Below are 20,223 nucleotides of genomic sequence, written 5' to 3'. Positions count from 1 at the left end.
TCTAACTCTTATTTGGTCATAAATTTCTCCATTCTCCCTAAATCTGACAAATACACTATTCCTTGCTCCCCCAATTTGTTTATAGTATCAGTCTTTGTACCTATATCATGTTTCCATTTGGACTTTATTCTTATGTGTATAGTGTCAGACATTGGTCTATGCCCAGTTTCTGCCACACTGTTATCCAGCTTTCCCAGCAATTTTTTGTCAAATAGTGAGTTCTTATCCCAGGTGCTGGGGTCCTTGGGTTTATCAAACAGTAGAGTGTTATATTCATTGACTACTGTGTCTTGAGTACCTAACATATTCCACTGGTCTACCCTTCCATTTCTTATCCAGTATCAAGTGATTTTGATAATTGCTGCTTTATAATACAATTTGAGATTTGGTAGGGCTAGGCCACCTTCTCTAGCATTTCTTTTCATTAGCTCCCTTGATATTCTGGACCTTTTGTTCTTCCAGATGAATTTTGATATTATTTTTTCTGGCTCTAGAAAATAGTTATCTGGTAGTTTGATTGGTATGGCACCGAATAAGTAAATTAATTTAGGTAGAATTGTCATTTTTACTGCATTAACTTGACCTACTCATGAGCAACTGATGTTTTTTCACTTATTTAGATCTGACCTGATTTGTATGAAAATTGTTTTGTAATTGTGTTCATATAGTTCTTGGGTTTGTTTTGGCAGGTAGATTCCCAGATATTTTATAATGTCTACCATAGCTTTAAATGGAATTTCTCTTTCTATCTCCTGCTATTGGGCTTTCTTAGTAGTATATAGAAATGCAGATTATTTATCTGGGTTTATTTTGTAACCTGCAACTTTGCCAAAGTTGTTTATTATTTCAAGTAGTTTTTTACTTGATTTTCTGGGATTCTCTAAGTATATTATCATATCATCTGCAAAGAGTGATAACAGTTTCTTCTTTGCCTATTCTAATTCCTTCAATTTCCTTTTCTTCTCTTTTTGCTACAGCTAGCATTTCTAGTACCATATTGAATAACAGTGGTGATAATAGAGATCTTTGTTTCACTCCTGATCTTATTGGAAATGCATGAATCCTGCCCTGTTAACAATAGAAAGTCTCTTCCTCAATCCAACCAGAGTGACTTGTTGGGTCTTACCTACTGTTCTAGCTAGAAATTGGTTGGATAAGGTGGATTTATTATGTTCCTATTCCAAATAGCTAGAAGAGAACTCAGGGTCAATTGAGAATTAGTATATTGATAAGGGTATGTAGGCAGAGAAGTTCCTAACGAAAGAAATGATGGGCCAGAAGGAAGCTAAGAATCATTGAGCTGAGAAAACGGTGAGGCCTCACCAGTAAAGTAGGACAAGTAGATGGCTTCTGTCTCTGATGGAGAGAAACCCTCAGCAGGTAACATAACTGTAAAGTTGCCTGGAATCCTTATAGCAATGAGTCTAGGAAGGTCAGAGACCAGGTCTCAACCATCTTTGTACCTTCCTCAGTAACTAGCTTAGTTCTTCACACATAATAGTTGTTTAAAAATGTTTGTTGGCATGAATGTTAATTGGAAGAGCTTTGGATTTGAGACTTAAAAATTTTGAATTAAAAAAAGTGATTTTAAAAAGTGAATTGAAAAAAAATGGTGCCAAAGCCTATAGGGAAAAAAAATATGACTAGGATCATAGGAGTCAGAGCTCAAAGAGAACATAATGCTATGTAGTCCAGCTTCCAAGGAACTGACTTACCTAGGGTCACATATTAATGGTGCCTAGAATCAAGCTCGTGTCTCCTAAGTTCAAATCTTGTGCACTTTGTAGTATGAGACGCTGAAGTTCTTAGATGTACCAGTGAAGGTTAACAAGAAAGGTAAGCTAACCGTACCGAGGCAACTCTATACGGATCTTTCTCTATAAACATGTATTGTTAGGATTCTATTTCTTAAGTTCAGTTGTTTAAAAGAAATTATATATGCCATATGAAAAGTATGACTAAGCTGCTCCCCACCCCCAGGAGCCTCTCCAGAAGACCTGGCCCTCTTCCTGTAAGGCCAAAACACAGGTACCACCTGCTGGCAGTTTACTCTAATTGTGGTTAAAGTGACCTGAGGTGCTGGTCATTCTGCCCAAATCTATGAAGTAATGGGAAGTTCTTTCAGAATAATGGGGAAATTGGGATCAATAAACAGTGTCCAGAGTTCATCTAAGGCAGAGTCTGACAGGATTAGATCATCAGAAAGCAGAGAATGCAGTAAAAGGCATAAATGCTTCCTGCCTTGAAAAGGGAATTTTTAGAACATAAACATGCATCCTTAATAAATGTTCTGTCTTTGTTTGAATTACCTTACTGCTCTTTCCTCCCCCGTTGGCTCTCACTGGGGATTCACTTTTTAACTGTCATAAAATCATTTGGACAACATTTTTCCATGCGACACTGCTTCTGTCTTATCTTGCTATTGTGCATCACGAGATGACAATCCAGCTTTAGAAGAAACTGATGACTTTACCAATGACGCAGAATCTGAAAGAAGGAAGATGCATTAGGAAGAAGAAAATAAGAATATTGAAATGTAAATACCCAAGAGCCTACAGTGAGGGGGAAAGGATGGCCTTACCTCCCCCACAGACAGAGCCAAATGGTAGTCATCCATAAACCTCACCAGCACCAACAAGAGCTGCCACCAGCCCCACTTGCCTTCTGGGAATTTGTTCATGAAGCTTGGAAACTCTTGTGTTGAATTTTGTCTTAATGAAGCAGTTTGGCAAACCCTGTTGGAATCAAATGGAAAAGAAGTCTGTCTTCATGCAGTTGGACACTAAATGTTGACTCATAAGGACATGGGCTCATTGATTTCAAGCTGGAAAGGACCTTCAAGGTCACCTGGTCCAATACCTTCATTTTTCAGATGAAAAAATTGAAGCCAAGACAGGTTAAGTGCTGCTCATACAAGATCACACAGGAGAGTGTTGGGATTAGAACCCAGGTTCTTGGACTCTGTATCAAACACTCTTTCTACTCTTAGACATCGTTAAATACAAACCCCTCATTTTACAGATGGGGATACTGACATCTGGAGAGGGGAACTCATAAAATGCTAGCACCAGAAAAGATCTTGGAAATTAAATTCAAATCACAGAATCACAGAGTCTCAAGTCTCAAAGGAAGTTCAGAAGTATCCACTCCAACTTATACCTAAGCAAGAATTCTCTTTATAGTACTCCTAATAAGTGGTTGCCCAGAATCCCCTAGAAGACTGTCAGTGTTGAGGAATTCATTATGGCATAAGGCATCCTGTCTTTGAATAGATCTAATTGTTAAGGCATTTTTTCTTAGAGCAAGATGAAATCTGCCTCCTGCAATGTTCTTCCCATTGCTACTAACTGTGCCCTCCAGGGTCAAGCAGAGAGTGAAGGCAGAAAGGAGTAATATTGAGAAGACTGACTTTGGAGTCAGAGGATGCAAGTTCAAATCCTCCCTCTGATTATTGCTACTCATCTCCCCTCAGGTAATCATTTAACCTTTGTGGGCTCCAGTCTCTTCATTGGCAAAATAAGGGAGTACATTGGCCTCTGAGATCTGTGTTTGGCTCTAAATCTGACATAACTTTTAAATGCTTGAAGGTAGTGATCATGTCCCCTTTAAGTCTTCTCTTGGATCATTTCAACAAACATTAATCACCTATTGTCCTGAACTCTCATTAGGCATTAAGAAGATACAAAGTTTGGGCAAGATTTAGTCCCTTCCTTGAGGGAGAAGAAGCCAACTCAAATGTCTATAATACACACATAGGCATTAAAATGGTGCAAAGCCTTATGCAGGCCTGATGGTCTTCACCAACCAGGATGATTGGGGAAGTCTTCAAGTTATATAAACTAGGCTTTAAAGGATGGATTGGAATTCAAAAAGGAAAGACAGTCTGTTCCAGACACGGGAGTGGTGTGTGCCTCTAAACCAAGTCATTTTTCAAAAAAAGAAAATGAGGACCAAGGAGTTCCCTTCTAGGAAAAGTCCTAGGATATTGTCATAGAAAGGATCTTATAAACTAGAAATCTAGTTGCTGAAAAAGTGAGACTGAGAGAGGGAAAGTGATTTGTAGAAGGTCATTGACAAAGTGGGGGACCAGAACAAGGTCATGACAAAGTGGTGGACTAGAACCCATGACCTCTGACTCCCAACCGAGAATTTATCTCAACACATCACACCATGCTTTCTGGATCTAGACAGGACCTTTGTGGCTTACTAACTTAGTCCCATGTCCATTTCTTCCCAGTGGTGAGGCAAGAAGCCTGCACTGTATCCTGATCCTTCTTTGGCTGAATGAAGCATGTGCTGCTTGAGTATAGGAATGGGGTTACACCTGGATCTCCCTGGGAGCATGCATCCAGGGGATGTGAGGCTACCTGCAATAGCCCAGGCCCTGAGTCAGAGCCCAGGCAGCCCTGGTAACTGAAGGAGAGTATACAAGGGTATCTGTTTTCTAGAGCAGTGCCTTATACTCCTCTTGGGAGGTACAGAGAAGACAGCTGAAGGATTTGTGGGTTTTCAAATTGACCTGTTCCTGTTCCCTTATCCTTCTACCCTCATCCATATCTCAGAGTGTTTTTACCTATGATATAAAGGTTTGCTAGATCTTTGATTTATGACAGTGTTTATTCATAGGATAATATCAAATGTAGAACCAGATTGGAAGCAGTCTTAGAGATTTAGCACAGCCTCTTCCTTTTATAGAGGAGAGAATTGAGATTAAAATTAGGTAAATAACACATCCCTGAAATATAAACTCCTTGAGAAAAAGGACTATCATTATTTTTTCCTTTTTATCCACAGGGCAGGGTATACAGTAGGTGTTAATAAATGCTTCTTGACTGATGGACTGGTTGGTTGATATCTTTGGATGTTGATTTCTTCCGGACTCATCCCTTCTGTCCTCCAGGCTAGACTCACTCCATCAGCTCCCTATACATGGCTAAACAATCATATTCTGATTATAGCATCTCACTGTTGACATTTATTTCAATTCCTTCAACATCGACTTCCCAAGCACTTCTTGTGTACAGGGTACTAGCATTCTCAGTGATAGATAATAACTAGATAGTGTGGTAGAGTGGAAAGAGTTCTGTGTGACCTTGAACAAGTCACTTTGCTTCCCTGGGCCTCTGTTTCTTCATCTGTCAAGTGAAGAGGGTTGGATTTGATGACTCCTGAGATCCCTTCCAGCTCCTGTACTGTAGTATCTTCTAGAATACAAAGTGTTTCCTTCACAAGGACCCTATAAAGTAGATAGTGAGACAATTATGAGACTCCTTTGACAGATGGGACCCTCCAGTCAGGTCCTCCTGTGATGAGGGGATTATGGGATTATGGATCTAGAAATCTAGGGCCTCAGAGGCATCGAGTCCAATCCCTTCACTTGACCAATGAGGATACTGAGGCCAAGAGATGAAAGTAAGTAGTAAGCAACAGGGCCAGGATTTGAATCCAGGTCCTTTGACTCCAGATCTAGTATTCATTTAGTTCTTCAATGCTACCTCATCCTGGCATGGGGGTTCCTCATGGTTCTCAAAGTCTATGACTATAGCGTTAGAGGAAAATTTCTGGCAGTTCCCAGAAAATAGGCCTGGATGTGAACTGAGTGACTATCATCTGAGGTTCAGTCTAGCTAAGCTTTGAGATTGTCATCACCAGTAGCTTGGGCCACATGGTTGCTAGATCTTTGACTTGTAACAGCAGGGGTTGATTTATAATGAGGAGATGAATCATCTCTGCCATGGCCACTCATTGAAATTTGCAGAGAAGTTGCAGTCTGCATTCATGGCTAGTACCCTCATCAATGAGATAGATCCTTGAAGTACTGACCAGCAAAGAAGTGATAAGGTGACTTAGGCATTAGTCAACTTGCTCCCTGGTCCTTTTTTGTATGAATGGATTCCTGGCTTACAACAGTATATTGTTGATGCCTGAAATTCCTCCATTAAAGCTCCTTCATTTTAGATTGTCGTTGTTGCTTGTTAAAATGCACCTAACCTGGGGAAATGCTGCCAAAGGCCATTAATGATCATTGACTTTCATGGTGTGCTTTAGGGTGTGTTGAGTACTTTATATAACTTGCCTCATTTGATCTTCACAACAACCCTGCCAGTTAAATTCTACCAGTGAACCAAGGAAACAGAAGCTCAGAAAAACTAAGTCATTTGCCCTTAGTCACGTAGTTAATAAATATCCAAGGTGGTGTTTGAAAGCAGGTCTCTTCTTGGCTCCAAGTCCAAAATTCTTTCCACTTCATCATACCGCCTTTCATTCTTAAAAACATCTAAGTACAGGGCCTGACAAATAGAACAGGAAAGGGGGTGTGGAAGATTTGATTGGGAGAAAGGAGAAGTCCAGGAAGAGGTCCAGAGAGGCTCTTCAGAGGCCATCTGATCTAACCCTCTGCTTTTACTGATAAGGAAACTGAAGCCCTCAAAAGTTAAGTGGTTTGCCCAGGGTTACACAGGTAATAAGTGAAGAGGCAAATTTGAGACTGAGATATGAAGTATCACGGAGGGCACACAAAAGAGGAACAATGGGAGAAATTGGTGGTTTGGATATTTTGCCAGGAATATAAGAAACATTAACTAGAGCTGTGCAAAAACGGTATGGGCTTCTTTTGAAGATCTTCCCAACATCAGATGGAAAGTGGAGACTGACTATCTACTGGGTAGGTTGTAGAGAGAATTCATGGTTTGGGGAGGAGCAGTTGAACTTGATGCCTTATGAACTCCCTACCAACACTGTGAGTCTGTAATTCCAAGACACTTCCAAGGGGGTGAGCAGGGTCTTGAAATAAGAGGGAGTCTCATTTCCAGATTACCTTAGGAGTGGTCCTTCCTGAAGGTAAAAGGAAGGTCATGAAGGCATCCTTTCAGCAATGTTCCTCTACTTTTTTATGTCCCTTAAAGGGGTAGCCATTCAGGATTTGAACTGACGGGATATTTTATAATGGCATGAACCACCCCTATTTAGGAATGAGTAATCCTCCCTCTCCCCCTCCCTGCTAAAGGGGCTCAGCTTTCTCCTCCTGGTCTTGCAGGAAAGATGAAGAGCTAGGGTCCTTTTCATTTTCTTATTGATTCTCTATAGTGCTTGTTACTTCAGCACTGGCTGTATCTGTGATCCTTTTCTGCTTAGTTCATCAAACCCTCCTTTGCCCAGTGCTGTCCATTCTTGGCATTTTCCTAGCTGTGCTAGAAAAAAGAAACTTCATTTGGACACAGTTATAGTATCAAAGGTCAGACTAGAGATCTGGGAGGATAATCTCCACAGGATGGTGCCCCTGGGCTTGGCAAGTCTTTCTCTCCCCACCCTAACTTCATCACTCAAGGGCATGGAGTGGGCCTTAATAGCATCTCCAGTATGGTGCAACGCACACACACACATCCACACACACACACACACACACACACACACACACACACACACACACACACACACACTCCCAGGCAACTTGTTCAAAGAGCTTTTACTCAGAATGCTGCTCAAGGAAGAAACAAGGAAGACTGGGTGATGTCTTCACTTCTACAACGGGTTAGATGGGTTTTGATATGAACAAAGGACTATGGAAGTAGAGCAAACAAAGAAAAATACATCTGGAGTGTGGAAAGGGAGTGGGTGGAGGGGGCAGGAGAGAAAGCATGAGAGAAGAGGAGAGGTGTTTAATGATTCTTAAATGAATGAGTGAATGAAGGAAGAGAGAGGAAAAAATTAAGAAGGAAGAAAAGAGTAGAGGGAAGAGAAAGAGACAGAGAAAGAGAGAAACAGAGACAGAGAAAGAGGAAGAAGGGGGAAGGCATGAAGGAATGAAAAAGAGGGAAAGAGAGCAAGGCAAACAAAGAAAAAAGAAAGGGGGAGAAAAAGCATAGTGCATTATATATGGTAGGTGCTTTTAAAAGTGGAATGAAAACTTGCACACAGTAGGTACTTAATGAATGCTCATTTCATTGAATGGATGAATGGAGAGAGGAAAGAAAGAAAAAAGGTAGAAAAAAGTGAAAGGAAGAAAGAAAGAGAAAGAAAAGAGAACAAAGGAAAGGGACAAAGAAAGAGGAGATAGCAGGGGAGAAAGGGAGAGGGAGTGATCTCAGGGAATGTTGGAAGAGGCATCATTTTATAGCCATAAACTTTGGAGGGCAGCTGGCCGGCCCTCTAAAGAGCCCCACTCCCCCTAGCCCGGTTGGGGCCAGGAGGAGGGAGGCGTCATCCTTCCCCCCGAACTCGGAACCTCTTAGCAACAGAGCCGAATTCCCGGCGCTGGCGCCAGAAAACTTGAGCTGTGGGTAAGACTCCCCCCCTCCCACAGGCTTTGTCCATTCAGCAAGGGGAGGGGGTGTGTGTGAAAGGAGGGAGATTCTAGCCCGCCCTTGGCCCCATCGGCCCCTGGGCGCCGCGGCCGGAGTCAGAACGTCAGAGTCCAGCAGCTTTGGAGGGCGTCGAACAGGAAGGTCTAAAGGTGACCCTTCCTCTTTGGCCAGAGGGGGCCCCCGCTCAGGCATAAATAGGCTGCTCGCTCTGTCCTCCTCACAGACGGCCGCCGAGCAGTGCCGTCCGCTGCCAGCCCTCTGCCAGCCAGCACAGGTGTCCGCAGCCCCCAGACTGCACCCCCGCTCCTGCCCGCAGCTATCCTGAGTGAGTACTGGCCCCCGCCCCAGCCCTGTGGACCCCAATCTCCAGGTTTTAGGTCCTTAGTCTATTAAGAGACACATTCGTCGGTTCTGCAAGTTCTTGTGCCAGAGTGATAGCAGCTCTCCCAGTGCTGCCAGCCGGTCCTCCAAGTTCGTGCCCGAGAAGAGTCCCGACCCCCTCCTGAAGTACACCTGTAATTCCCTTAGCTAAACCCCTCTGGCAGCGCCCAGAAGTTTGAGGACATCAGTTGGAAATTCATCACAATGTTGGCACAGAACCATTCTTTAAAAGAATAAATACACCACTGATGTTTCCCACAGAAACATTTGCCGGGCTAATTAATTCCAGATGTGAGTCTAATAGGATTGGAGAAGAAAACCAGGAGTAGATTTCTCCAGATGCCTGATCAGAAGGAATAAAGGGAAGGGTATTGGGGTTTTCCACTGGAGGTGCCCATCTGGAGGCTGGAGCCAGCCAGGCGGTGGGTGGGGAAATGGGATACTGTACATGGGGAAGGAAGCCTGGTGATGTGTTCAGCCAGTCCTCCTTCCACACCCAAGTACTTCATATGTGTAGTTCCTTGTGCAGAGGTCACTGTTCATAAGGATAGCAGACATTGGACCTTGTCACCAGGCTGTCTCCTGCCTCTCTGTGTCTGTGATGATCTGTCATGCTAATGAGGGTATATTCCCCCTTTCCCACATTCAGGAAAATGGAAAATTTGATGCGTGTCTGCCGCTCCTGTAGAGCTGTGGGGACCCTCCTCCTGACAGCTCTGAGTTGGATCAGCTGCTTGCCAGTGGGGGAAGAGGCCGTTTGCACAGCCCCAGGTCTGGGGAGATACACTATCTCCTTCACTGGGAAATGGAGCCAGACAGCCTTCCCCAAGCAGTACCCTCTCTTCAGACCCCCGGCACAGTGGTCCTCCTTACTAGGTAAGTAAAGGGAGCCCATGTTAGGAGGCAATGGAAAAATGGAAGGATTTGGAGTTGGAAGATGGGGAATGAGTCCACGCTCTACCACTTATTAACTGGGGAACCTTGGACAAGTTGTAAGTCCTCTCAGAAGCTCCATTTCCTGTTCTGTAAAATGAGAGTTTTTTCAAATGGTCTCCAAGATCCTTCTTTTCAATTCTAAGAGATCCGGTCTTATAGTCAGGAGGATGCAATGAATTTTTATCTCTCATACGCATAGCTAAGTGACCTTGGACAAGACACTTGATTTCTCAATTACCCTCACACCCCAACTCCCTAAGACTATAGTTTGCATATTGGTAGAGGGTGTTTTCTCACAAGGAGCTCCCTTCATTTAACTCACAAAACTCCAAAAAACAAAAAACAAAAATCCCCCCAAACCTCAATGCTTAGCATAGGAACCTGAACACAGGAGGTGTTCAATAAATATTTCAAAGTTTTTAAAAAAGACCCTCACATGTATATTATCTTTTAGTTTCCGAAGCATTATACATACCTGATCTCATTCGGTCCTCACAGAAATTCTGTGAATCAAGTAGTGCAAGCATTATTGTCCCCCAAAAGAACCTGAGACCCAAAGAGGGAAATTAAATGTCTAAGTTCACATAGCTAGTCAGTGGCAGAGCCAGAGCCCACACCAGGGTCCTTTGACTTCAAATCTAGGAAGGACTCCTTCTACTCTACAAACTATGATTTTTACAGCTGAGAAACAATGGTTAATTATTCCCCCTAATGATGTTCTACTCAATTGCTCCAGAGATCTGATTCTGTACCAATAGCTCCAGGAGGATGTATCTGGAGGGAGAGCCCTTGGCCAAGTTTATCTGTAGGGGCCAGAATTCAAATTTAAGTCAGCTCGAAAAATATTCAAGCTCTTCCTTCTTCCCCTTCCCCCAAATGGAGATATCTAGAGCTGTTGGGTAAACAAGGTCAGGCTGGGGAAGTCTAAGCCAATAAAACAAACAGGACCATCTTGGAAACCCAAGGGCAAGGCCTGGCTGAGCTCAAACTTTCAGGATACAAGACTTTCGGAGAACACTCACTTAAAGCTTTGTTTACTTGGTGTGCACTGTTTGAGTTGACTTTCACTGGCTCTGTGAAATAGACATGATTATCATTCTAAGGCCCAGGGAAGATGTGAACTGCTGGGGATCACCCAGTAAACACTTAGGGTCCCTGGGTAAGGCACCCAGATGTCCCCTGACACTAAGACCTGTCCTCTCTAATGTCCCTCTGGCTAATATCTGGCCCTGACAGGTGCAACACACAGTTCTGACTATAGCATGTGGAAGAAGAATGAGTATGTCAGCAATGGAGTTCGGGATTTTGCTGAAAAGGGGGAAGCATGGGAACTGATGAAGGAAATCGAGGCGGCCGGTGAGAAAATTCAGAGTGTGCACAGTGTTTTCTCAGCATCAGCAATTCCCAGTGGCACAGGACAGACCTCCACTCAGTTAGAGGCTCATTCAAGGCATTCACTAGTAAGTGAATTTTCAATGTCTTTCAGGAGCATCTTTATCCTCACTCATTTTACAATAAAGAGCAGGCATCATAGAAACGGTGTCCTGCCACAGAAAGGGCACTATCAGCCCACGGGATGTAAACAAGGGAACTGGAATAAGACCTGGCTCTAAAACTCACTAATCTTGTATCACCGACTGAGCCTCCCTCAGCTTTCTTATCTGTAAAATGGAGATAACAGGGGCATAGAATCTTTACATTAGAGCTGGAAGAGACCATTGGGGTTCAGATGCAGAAGTGGAGGCACAGAAAAGTTAAGTGACTTGCCCAGGGTCACTCAGCTAGTAAGTGTCTGAGATACGGTGTGAACCCAGGTCTTCTTGACTCCATATCCAGTGCTATATTCACTGTACTGCTTACAGAGTAAGAAAAGTACAACAGAAACGGAATTGACGACGATTACTATACTAACCATTAATGCTGATCGGAAAAGGTCAGCTGGGTCATGAGTTAAGCATTTGTACCAGTATAGAAGGAGCATTACCTGGACATATGAGTGAGCCATTCAGGAAGGAGAAAAGGATATTACTCCAGCCTGCAGGTAGGCAGATTACTTCTTTGGTGCCTTTGGGCTGATCTGGTTGCTTGCAATGTAAGGGTGAGACTCAGGTAGCCTCTGGGGCTGGGAAAGGGAGGGCCTGCACTGCCTAGGTCTGCAGCAAGTGCTCCTTGATGTGATCCTGTCTCTTTCCATCTCCTCCAGGATGCTGACTGGCAGGGAGACTCCAAAGGTGCAGATCTTTATGTGTGTAGCTTCTAGGGATCTTGGAAGTTGTAACCTGGCACTTCCTTAGGTCTTAGGGGATGTTTCCCAGTGTAGTTGAATGTGCATGCTCTGGGTAGAATTCTACCTGCCTCATGTCTCTTTGGGCTCTGCGGGTCCACCCATGCTCTCTGTTGTTGGTGTAGAATTCCCTGGACAAGTTTCAACCAGTATAGGTTACTGAGGTAGGTGAGTCTGTGCCAACGAAGCCACTCAGAAGCTGCTCCCTGTTGGACTGTTCTTGTGATCAATCAATCAACAAGTTTTTAATATTTGCCAGGCTCTGGAGATACAAAAAATGAAGTAATCCCTATTCACAAGAATCTTACATTCTAACAGAAGAGACAACAAGAACTTATATAAATATATGCATCATAAGAATAATTTAGTGAATAAATACAAATATATGTCAAAGAAAATAAATGCAAAGATACCTAGGAGTGAGGGTTCTGCAGTTGGGAGGGTCTGGAAATACTGTATGCAAAAGATGGTACTTGAGTTGCACCTTAAAGCGAGAACAGGACTCTTTGAGGTCGAAGGGAAGATGGAAGGTATTGCAGGCATGAAGACTAGCCAGTGCAAAGGTATAGAGGCAGCATCTGGGTCTGTGTATGAGGAACAGGGAGAAGACCAATTTTGGCTTGATTACAGAGTGCAGGAAGGGGAGTAATTTTCAATGAAATTGGCAAGATAGTGTTGCAACATGGTTGTGAAGGACTTTAAAAATTAACAGAAGAATTCCTATGTTATTTTCGAGGCAATAGGGAGCCACTGGAGGTATTTGAGGAGGGGAATTGCATGTGAGATCAAAATGATTTCAACAGCAGAGTGGAGGATAAACTGAAGAGGTGATGGAGACTCTTCCTCATCTATAGCTATTTTAAATATCATTGACATAACTCTGTAACAGCTTCTCCTTCATGCCCTAGTGAAAGTGCCAATTTTGTCCTCTACAGAAGTCCTTGATAGTTATTCTGTTTGTGGGGTCACCTGCAGGTGCTGAGCGCAGCCCACCCTGCTCTCCAGCTCGGGCTCCCAGGAGAGTCACAGACTCCTCAGCATGGGGCTAATTCTAGCTGCTTTTCCCTCACTAGGTATCATTTCTAGTACGAATTGTCCCCAGCCCTGACTGGTTTGTGGGAGTAGATAGTATCAATCTCTGTGAAGGAAACCGATGGAAGGAACAAGTCTCCTTGGATCTTTTCCCCTACGATGCTGGGACAGACAGTGGCTTCACATTCTCCTCCCCCAACTTTGCTACCATTCCCCAGGACACGGTAACAGAGGTAAGGGGCATTGGAGGGAGGTCATTAGGACTAGGAGGAACCTTAACCCTTATCCAGCCTGTACCCTGTGGACTGTGATCATTCTGGAGAACTGGCTTTCTGTCAAAGCACTTGAGGGACTATAGGTACAGGACGGGTCCCCGGAGTTCTCTCAAGCACACAGACACTGTCTTGGGTCACCTCACTCCGCTATCTGAAAACAGTCTAGACTCGACTGCCTAGATAAAGTTTTGGTAAACCCCACTAGAAAAGAATTGACAGGCTGAGCAAATTGCCTAGTTCACTTGGCCTAGGCTTGGACTTTTATAGGGAATCTGCTTATTTAGGCTATATCCCTGAATCCAGTGGAGAATTTAAGCTGGGAGGAGAAATGTGGTTTTTGGCCTATGGTCCATGTTGGCTGACTAGGCTAGCCTGCCGCTGGAGTTCCCCAGCTATCAGACAGTGGTATCAGAGACCTTTCTGGAGACTGTGCAGTCTTAACTGAGTGAATGTTTGCTTTGCTTAAATTCCAGATAACATCGTCATTTCCCAGCCACCCTGCAAACTCCTTCTATTACCCCAAGCTGAAATCTCTGCCTCCCATTGCCCGAGTGACCATGGTGAGAATCAAAAAAGGGCACAGGGTCTTCGTCCCCACTCCCCCTGTCGTGGTGCGCATGGGGAACGAGATAGAGGATTCCCTTTCAGGTAAGTCCATGCTGCTCTCTGGGATGGTGGGGTAACCCCAAAGCAGAGGAAAGCCAGTGACCCAATTGGAAGTGAATTGAGCTCCAGCAGCTGTATGGAATGGTGCCACAGAGGACGAGTAACTTCCTTCCCCCTGGCTCCCGCCGAGGCTTTAGGGAAGAATGAGATAATGCAGGGGAACGTGGTTGGAAAAGCAGATCCAAATGCAAAGAATTTGGTGGGTCTGACTTTATTGCCTTTGAGAGATGACCTGATGTAGTGGGCAGAGGGCTGACTTTCAAGTCTGGAAGACTGGGGTCCAACCTGCCCTTGGTACACGTGAGCTGTGTGAGTCTGGGCAAGTTGTTTAACCTCCCCTCTAAAACAGGGATTCTTAACCCTGGGCTCTGTGAGTTTAAGTTTAAAAAATTGTTTTTCATAACTGGATTTCAATCTAATTGTTTTTCTTTGTAATCTTGCATACCTTATTTATACATTTAAAAACATTATTCTGAGAAGGGGTCTACAGACTTCCCCAGACTTTCCAAGGGGTCCATGACACAAAAGAAGTTGAGAACAATTCTTTAAATTATAAATGAGCTGCTAATCTGTGTTAAAGGAGGGAGCATTCTCACCAGGATATCCCTACATCAGTGAAATCATAGGTCCCTGGGAAAAGCATTAATTTTAAGTAGAATCAGTCTTCCTGTGAACTAGAAGAGGCCTTAAGGACTAACTAGTCCAGAGGAGGAAATAGATGATCAGAGATGGGAAAGACCTTGTGATTACATAGGGCATAATTATTCCATAGCATTTACCATTTAAAGACTTTCGTCCTGTAATTGTGGCTTTAAAAGTAAATAAATAAAATGGTTACATAAAGAAATTGAATGAATTTCCCCCCTTCCACTAAAAACAATCCAACGCTTAGCCCAAGGCACTGCACACAGTTGGATCTTAAACATTTGATTAATTGAATTGAAAAATCACATACAATGTGACTTATGTTTTAGGAATACAGAATCATACTGATTCATGTCGTGTCAGGGGAGAACAATTAGCTAACTTATTTGTTAGGGTTCTACCTCTCCTTTTATTATAAAAATTAATCAGAATGAATTGGGCAGTCTTTTTCTACTCGTTAAGGTCCTTTGTTCATAAAGACACTGCATTCGGTGCTTTCTATCCTTTGTACCATCTGGCCTGGAGGAAAGAGTACTTAAGTGAGCGGGATGGAGGGTAAGAGGGGCTGTTGTCTGTCCAATAACAAGGGAGGACCTGGGACACTTGCTCAGAAATGTAGAGGAGAGCATGTCAGATTTGGAGACAAAGGACCTGGGTTAGAATCTGAGCAAATCCTTCATCTTTTGGGGATTCAGTTTTCTCCCTTGTAAAATGAGAGGATTAATCCTTTCAATTCTGATTCCTATAAGGGAGGATCAATGGGTGGGAGCTACAGAGAGGCAGGTGTTGAAATAATGTAAGGGCAGGCGTTTGCTCTTGTTGTTCGTCCAGTGACCTCCAAAGTGAAAGGGGGATCCTTGAGAAGAAGAGAGCTCTCCGTCCCTGGAGAGTTTCAAGCAGTGACCGAGGGATCACTTGCTGAGGAAGTGATGGAAGTTAGACACGACTAGAAGGGGCTGAACCTGGCTACCTTCTGAGGCCCCTTCAGGTCTATGAGCCCATGAGTCTATCTCAGCAGAGACCTACTTGAGCCTCCTCCTTATTCCCCCCAAAAACCCAAATGCTCCAAGCCAAGTTCTTCAGGTCCTTCAAATGACTCATACATTATCAACCCTTCATATGTTTACTCTGATGTTAGTCTCTATATCCTATTGAAAGACATGGTGTAAAGGGGAGACAGAGACATGGTGAGGATCATATGATTTGGGGTCATTGGTTTGGCACAGACAGATCTTTATCTTCATGAATAAGGAACTTCTGTAGACCTTAAATTAAAATGGATTTGAAACTGTTTCCAGAAGTAAGATGAAAGGCCTTGGTATCAAATCTCTGGGCCATAGCAATCAATTAGGCTTTCAACAAGCATTTTCTGACTTTTCCGACCCTTCCTGAGTCTATACTGGGGGCTATTGAGGGAGACAGAGGAGGGGCAAGATCCTAACCCTCATAGTCAGAAGATTTGGTTCCCCTCTCCATGAGGGGCAATATTACATAGGGCAAGTAGGGATTGACCTGACATCTGAGGTCCCATCCTACTGCAAAATCCTAGGATTCTAAGTGTCCAGGATTTCTATCCAACAGAGGTTATAAGACAGCTACTGGGAAACTGAAGGAGGAGGACAATAATTTGGTTTAAGCTGGGTAGCTGAGCCAGATGGATCCCTCCTTCCTCTCCTCTCCACCAGTTACTACCTAATGTCTATCCAAGCTTCCTACCTTGGCTTGGAGAATTAAGTTGCTAAGTGGTTCAACCATAAAGCCCAATGGCTCCTTTTTTTATTTTTATTTTTTTTAAATTTGGGGAAATGAACAAGACATAGTGAAATGGCTGTTGTGGGCCCACAGTGCCCACTGTGCCTACCACAGGGGGCCCTCCCCAGATTCTCCACCCAAGTGGTGGTAGTGACCTGCCTGCTCCTATGATCTGGGGATCTGACTACTCCCTTTGGAATCCATTAGAGATGAAAATCAAATGTTGCAGTTTTGTCAAAACTGTTGTCAGAGTGTTTGTCATTTTTTGAGCGTTTTCTCACAATAGGAGAGCTTGGCACTTTCTGGCGGAGTAAACAGAGCGCACACGGCGGTGGTGGCGGGGGCCAGGAGCCTTCAGGCTGCCACAGAAACGACAGCTCATTTTCAAAAGCAGAAAACAGAAGCTTTTATTTACCAGGCAACATATGGCCTTTATTATAGGAATGTGAAAATCAGATCCTTTGAATTCGATGTTCCTAGGCAGATCGAGTAGCTCTGGGAGATGCAGTATCCAAAATGTATTGGTTTGAGGTTAGAAAAATTACACCATCTCGAAGCTGAAAGAGACCTTAGAATATTGAATATAAAATCTCAATCAGTCATCCACTGAGAGCTGGCAGTGACCTGGGAGGCTCTATCTAGTCTACTGTTCTCATTTTATAGATGAGAAGCCCAAGGCAGAAAAGTGCAGTAACACAGGAAGTTAAGTAATAATAGCTTTGCAGAGTGTTTTACAAATATATCTCATTTGATCTTCACAATAATCCTGGGAGGGAAGTGCTGTTATTATTCCCATTTAACAGATGAGGAAAGTGAGGCAGACTAAGGTTAAGTGAAGCCTGTCAGGGGTCACACAGCCAGTAAGTGTATGAGTCCCAAGCTGACCTTCATGTTCTCTCCACTCCGGCCACAGTTCTGTATCCACTATATATCCATCTAGCTACAGGAACTTGGATTCCTATCCAGTCCTTGGGCTCAAGAGTTTAGTATTCTTTCCACTGGATGGCCCTGACCTTGGAATATAGAACATGGAATGCTCAAGCTAGAAGCCATATCAGAAAATAAAATGCTGGAGCTGGGAAGGGGCCTTAGAAAGCAGAATATCCAAGCTGGGAGGGGGCTGAGCCTATCAAACATGGGATCTGGAGGTTCAGGATTCAGAATGTTACCCCTAAAAGAACTTTAGGATATAGGACATGGAATTTTAGAGTTAAACAACTGTCAGAGACAATCCAGTCCGACCCCCTATTATAAAGAGAGAAATAGAGACTTGATCAAGGTCCTACAGTCAAGTTGCAGAACTGAGATTTGAACTCAGGTCCTCTGATTCCAAGTCTAGCACTCTTCCCATTATGCTGTGTTCCATATCTTAATATCAGAGCTATGAGTAAACCAACAAAAACAGTTAATAGTCTTACTTTTTTTTTTTTAAAAGTAGTCATTCACTTTTTTTTTTACATGGGGGAAAGGAGGCAAATATGTCTAATTTTTCTGAAACACATCTGTTAATAGGTGAGTTAACTCTCGCTGGATCTCTTCTGTGCTTTGTCCATTTCTAGAAACACCTCTGGACTGTGAAGTCTCCCTGTGGTCTTCCTGGGGTCTATGCACGGGCCCATGTGGAAAGGCAGGTGTCAAGAGCCGCACCCGCTACGTCCATCTGCAGCCAGCCAACAATGGGACCCCCTGCCCAGAACTGGAAGAAGAGACTGCATGTGAACCTGACAACTGTATCTAAGCAGCATGGCAGAGCCAGCCAGCCAAGGGCCCAAATCCCTCCTGGTTCATCGAGCTGGGCTGGAGGCAGAAGGTGGCAGAAAAATCAGTCCTGGGAAATTCAGATGTGGCCTTGGCTTGGCGTGGGACATGATCTAAGGAGCAACCCTCTGTTCAGCCTGGGTGACCTATTGTGGGAGATGTTTCTGATCAATCCCTAAACGTTCATGCAGCTTTTTGACTTGGGATGAGAGACCCATAGCCCGAATTGTCTCTCCCGCGTTAGTAGAAGTGCTCACACTACCCTCTAGTGGATGAATGGGAGTTTCTTTGTAAACGAATTAGATTCACTTTTGAAAACTGATTTTTCTAATATACATGGGAACCAGTATACTCACATCCTCCAATGCTGGCATACCTACTCCCTCATCCTGCATCTTCAACAATCCTATAGCAATAACAAGATTCTAGATCAATACAACATTTGGAGAAACAACGTGGCAAGGGGCTATGCCATGTTCCATATGAGAACATTGTACTTGAAGAATCCATGATTTCCTTCAGGAAGTCAATCCCTCCACTGAGACAGATTACGACCTTTCCTCTTATATATCTTAATAGATCCTAAGATCACTGATTTAAAGCTTGGAGGAAAACCTTAGAAATCATCTAGTTCAATTCCCTTATTTTACAGATAAAGAAACTGAGGCCAGAAAAATTAAGTGACTTGCTCTGAATGACACAAGTATTAAGTGACAGGGTCAGGATATGAAACCAAGTCCTTTGATCCCAAATCCTATGCTCTTGCCATTGACTGCATCACACTGTCTCCCCTACATCTTTATATGTTATTGTGGTAAAAAAAAAAAGTCACTCCCCTCCTCCAGCCCATGCTGGTCAGTCCTGTGGAGATGCTCTTCTCCTCACTCGGCTACCCTGGTTTATAGACATCAGATACACAGACTTTTCCTCAGTTTATCCCTTCTAGTTTGATAGACTATTTGGGAGTTTTTGCTTTGCTGATATGGCCTTCCAGGGCTCAGGGCTACCTCTGCCACCCATGGAACCCTTGGAGGAAGTCTTCATTGTCCTAATGGTCACTCAATGATTGACTAATGCATATCATGGTGGTGTCCCTCCAAAGTTGCAGTGAGCCTTGAGTCAAGTATTAATAGTGTTGATCAGGGCAATGTTCCATGGATCATGCCCAAGTTAGAATTGGTTCCTCAAGAAAGTTTATTTATATACATTTGAGGTTAATGATAATGATGGTCCTGGATTATGATTTTTTTTTTTTACTAATTTATTAACTTTAAGCAAACCTTTACGTGATCTTTTCATTTTCTTTGAAATTCAGAGAATGATACTTCCCAGGAAGGCCTCAGAGGAGTGGAAATGAGGGAAGTGAGAACTCATAGGTTAGTGAGAACCGAGGTTGCCCCTCCAGGCAAGTACTCCCATTTGTGCCCAGGCTGGAGTAATCTAGGTGCCGGCACCTGAAATGTGCTTACGGCAGGGATCCCTTCTGATCCAGCTGGCTGTGATCCTGTGGTTTTGGCAGATGGTCACCTGAACAGGGGTCAAAACAAGGGATGACGTGAATGGACAATCTGGAAAGATTCACCTCATTTTTAAAAATGTTCCTGATCTCTTTGCACATAAATAAAATTTCTGTGTTTCTTCACAAATGTCTACAAATCAACCTTTCTCATGTCTAGAAAAGTCACCAAGTTGGGAGGAGGAGCCTCTCACAGGATTTAGAACTAACAAAGAAGCACAAAAGTTATCTTGTCCAACCCCTTCATTTTATTATCATTTTTAAATTTTATTTTATTATTTTTCCAATTAACAAGCATTCATTTCCTCTTCTTTCCCTCCCATTTCAATAAGCAAAAAGGAAGACAGAAAGAAAAAAAGAGAAAGAAAGAAAAAAATTAATGCTGTAACAAATATACATTGTCAAACAAAACAAGTTTCCTTGTTGAGAACCTTGTCTTTTTAGAGAGGAGTAAGCCAAAGGAACAAAGTGAAATGCAAGATTACACAGGAAATGGCAGAAGTGAGATGTGAACTCTAGGTTCTCTGACTCCAAATGCAACATACCTCTCACAGAGTTAAATCGGAGGAGCAGAATAGTCTTAGGAGTCTAGGAATGTTGATCTTGGACTGGAAGAGACTTCAGGGACTAGCTGTCCAGTCCAACTCCCAGATGAGGAAACTGAGGCCATTATTT

At 43.3% G+C, this 20,223-nt stretch overlaps 1 protein-coding gene across 1 annotated transcript; it reads left to right on the top strand.

Annotated features, from left to right (window-relative positions):
• The first annotated feature begins 8,301 nt into the window (after positions 1-8,301).
• Positions 8,302-19,678, top strand: SPON2 (spondin 2). Its single transcript, XM_072619927.1, has 6 exons — positions 8,302-8,628; positions 9,334-9,560; positions 10,857-11,080; positions 12,978-13,169; positions 13,685-13,859; positions 17,834-19,678. Exons 2-6 carry the CDS (start codon positions 9,338-9,340, stop codon positions 18,010-18,012), a joined length of 993 nt encoding a protein of 330 aa, XP_072476028.1. The 5' UTR covers positions 8,302-8,628; positions 9,334-9,337; the 3' UTR covers positions 18,013-19,678.
• Positions 19,679-20,223: the final 545 nt, after the last annotated feature.

Source organism: Notamacropus eugenii, chromosome 6, assembly GCF_028372415.1.
Source record: "Notamacropus eugenii isolate mMacEug1 chromosome 6, mMacEug1.pri_v2, whole genome shotgun sequence".
Classification (NCBI taxonomy): Eukaryota; Metazoa; Chordata; class Mammalia; order Diprotodontia; family Macropodidae; genus Notamacropus; species Notamacropus eugenii.
This window is presented reverse-complemented; position numbering and strand designations above follow the sequence as displayed.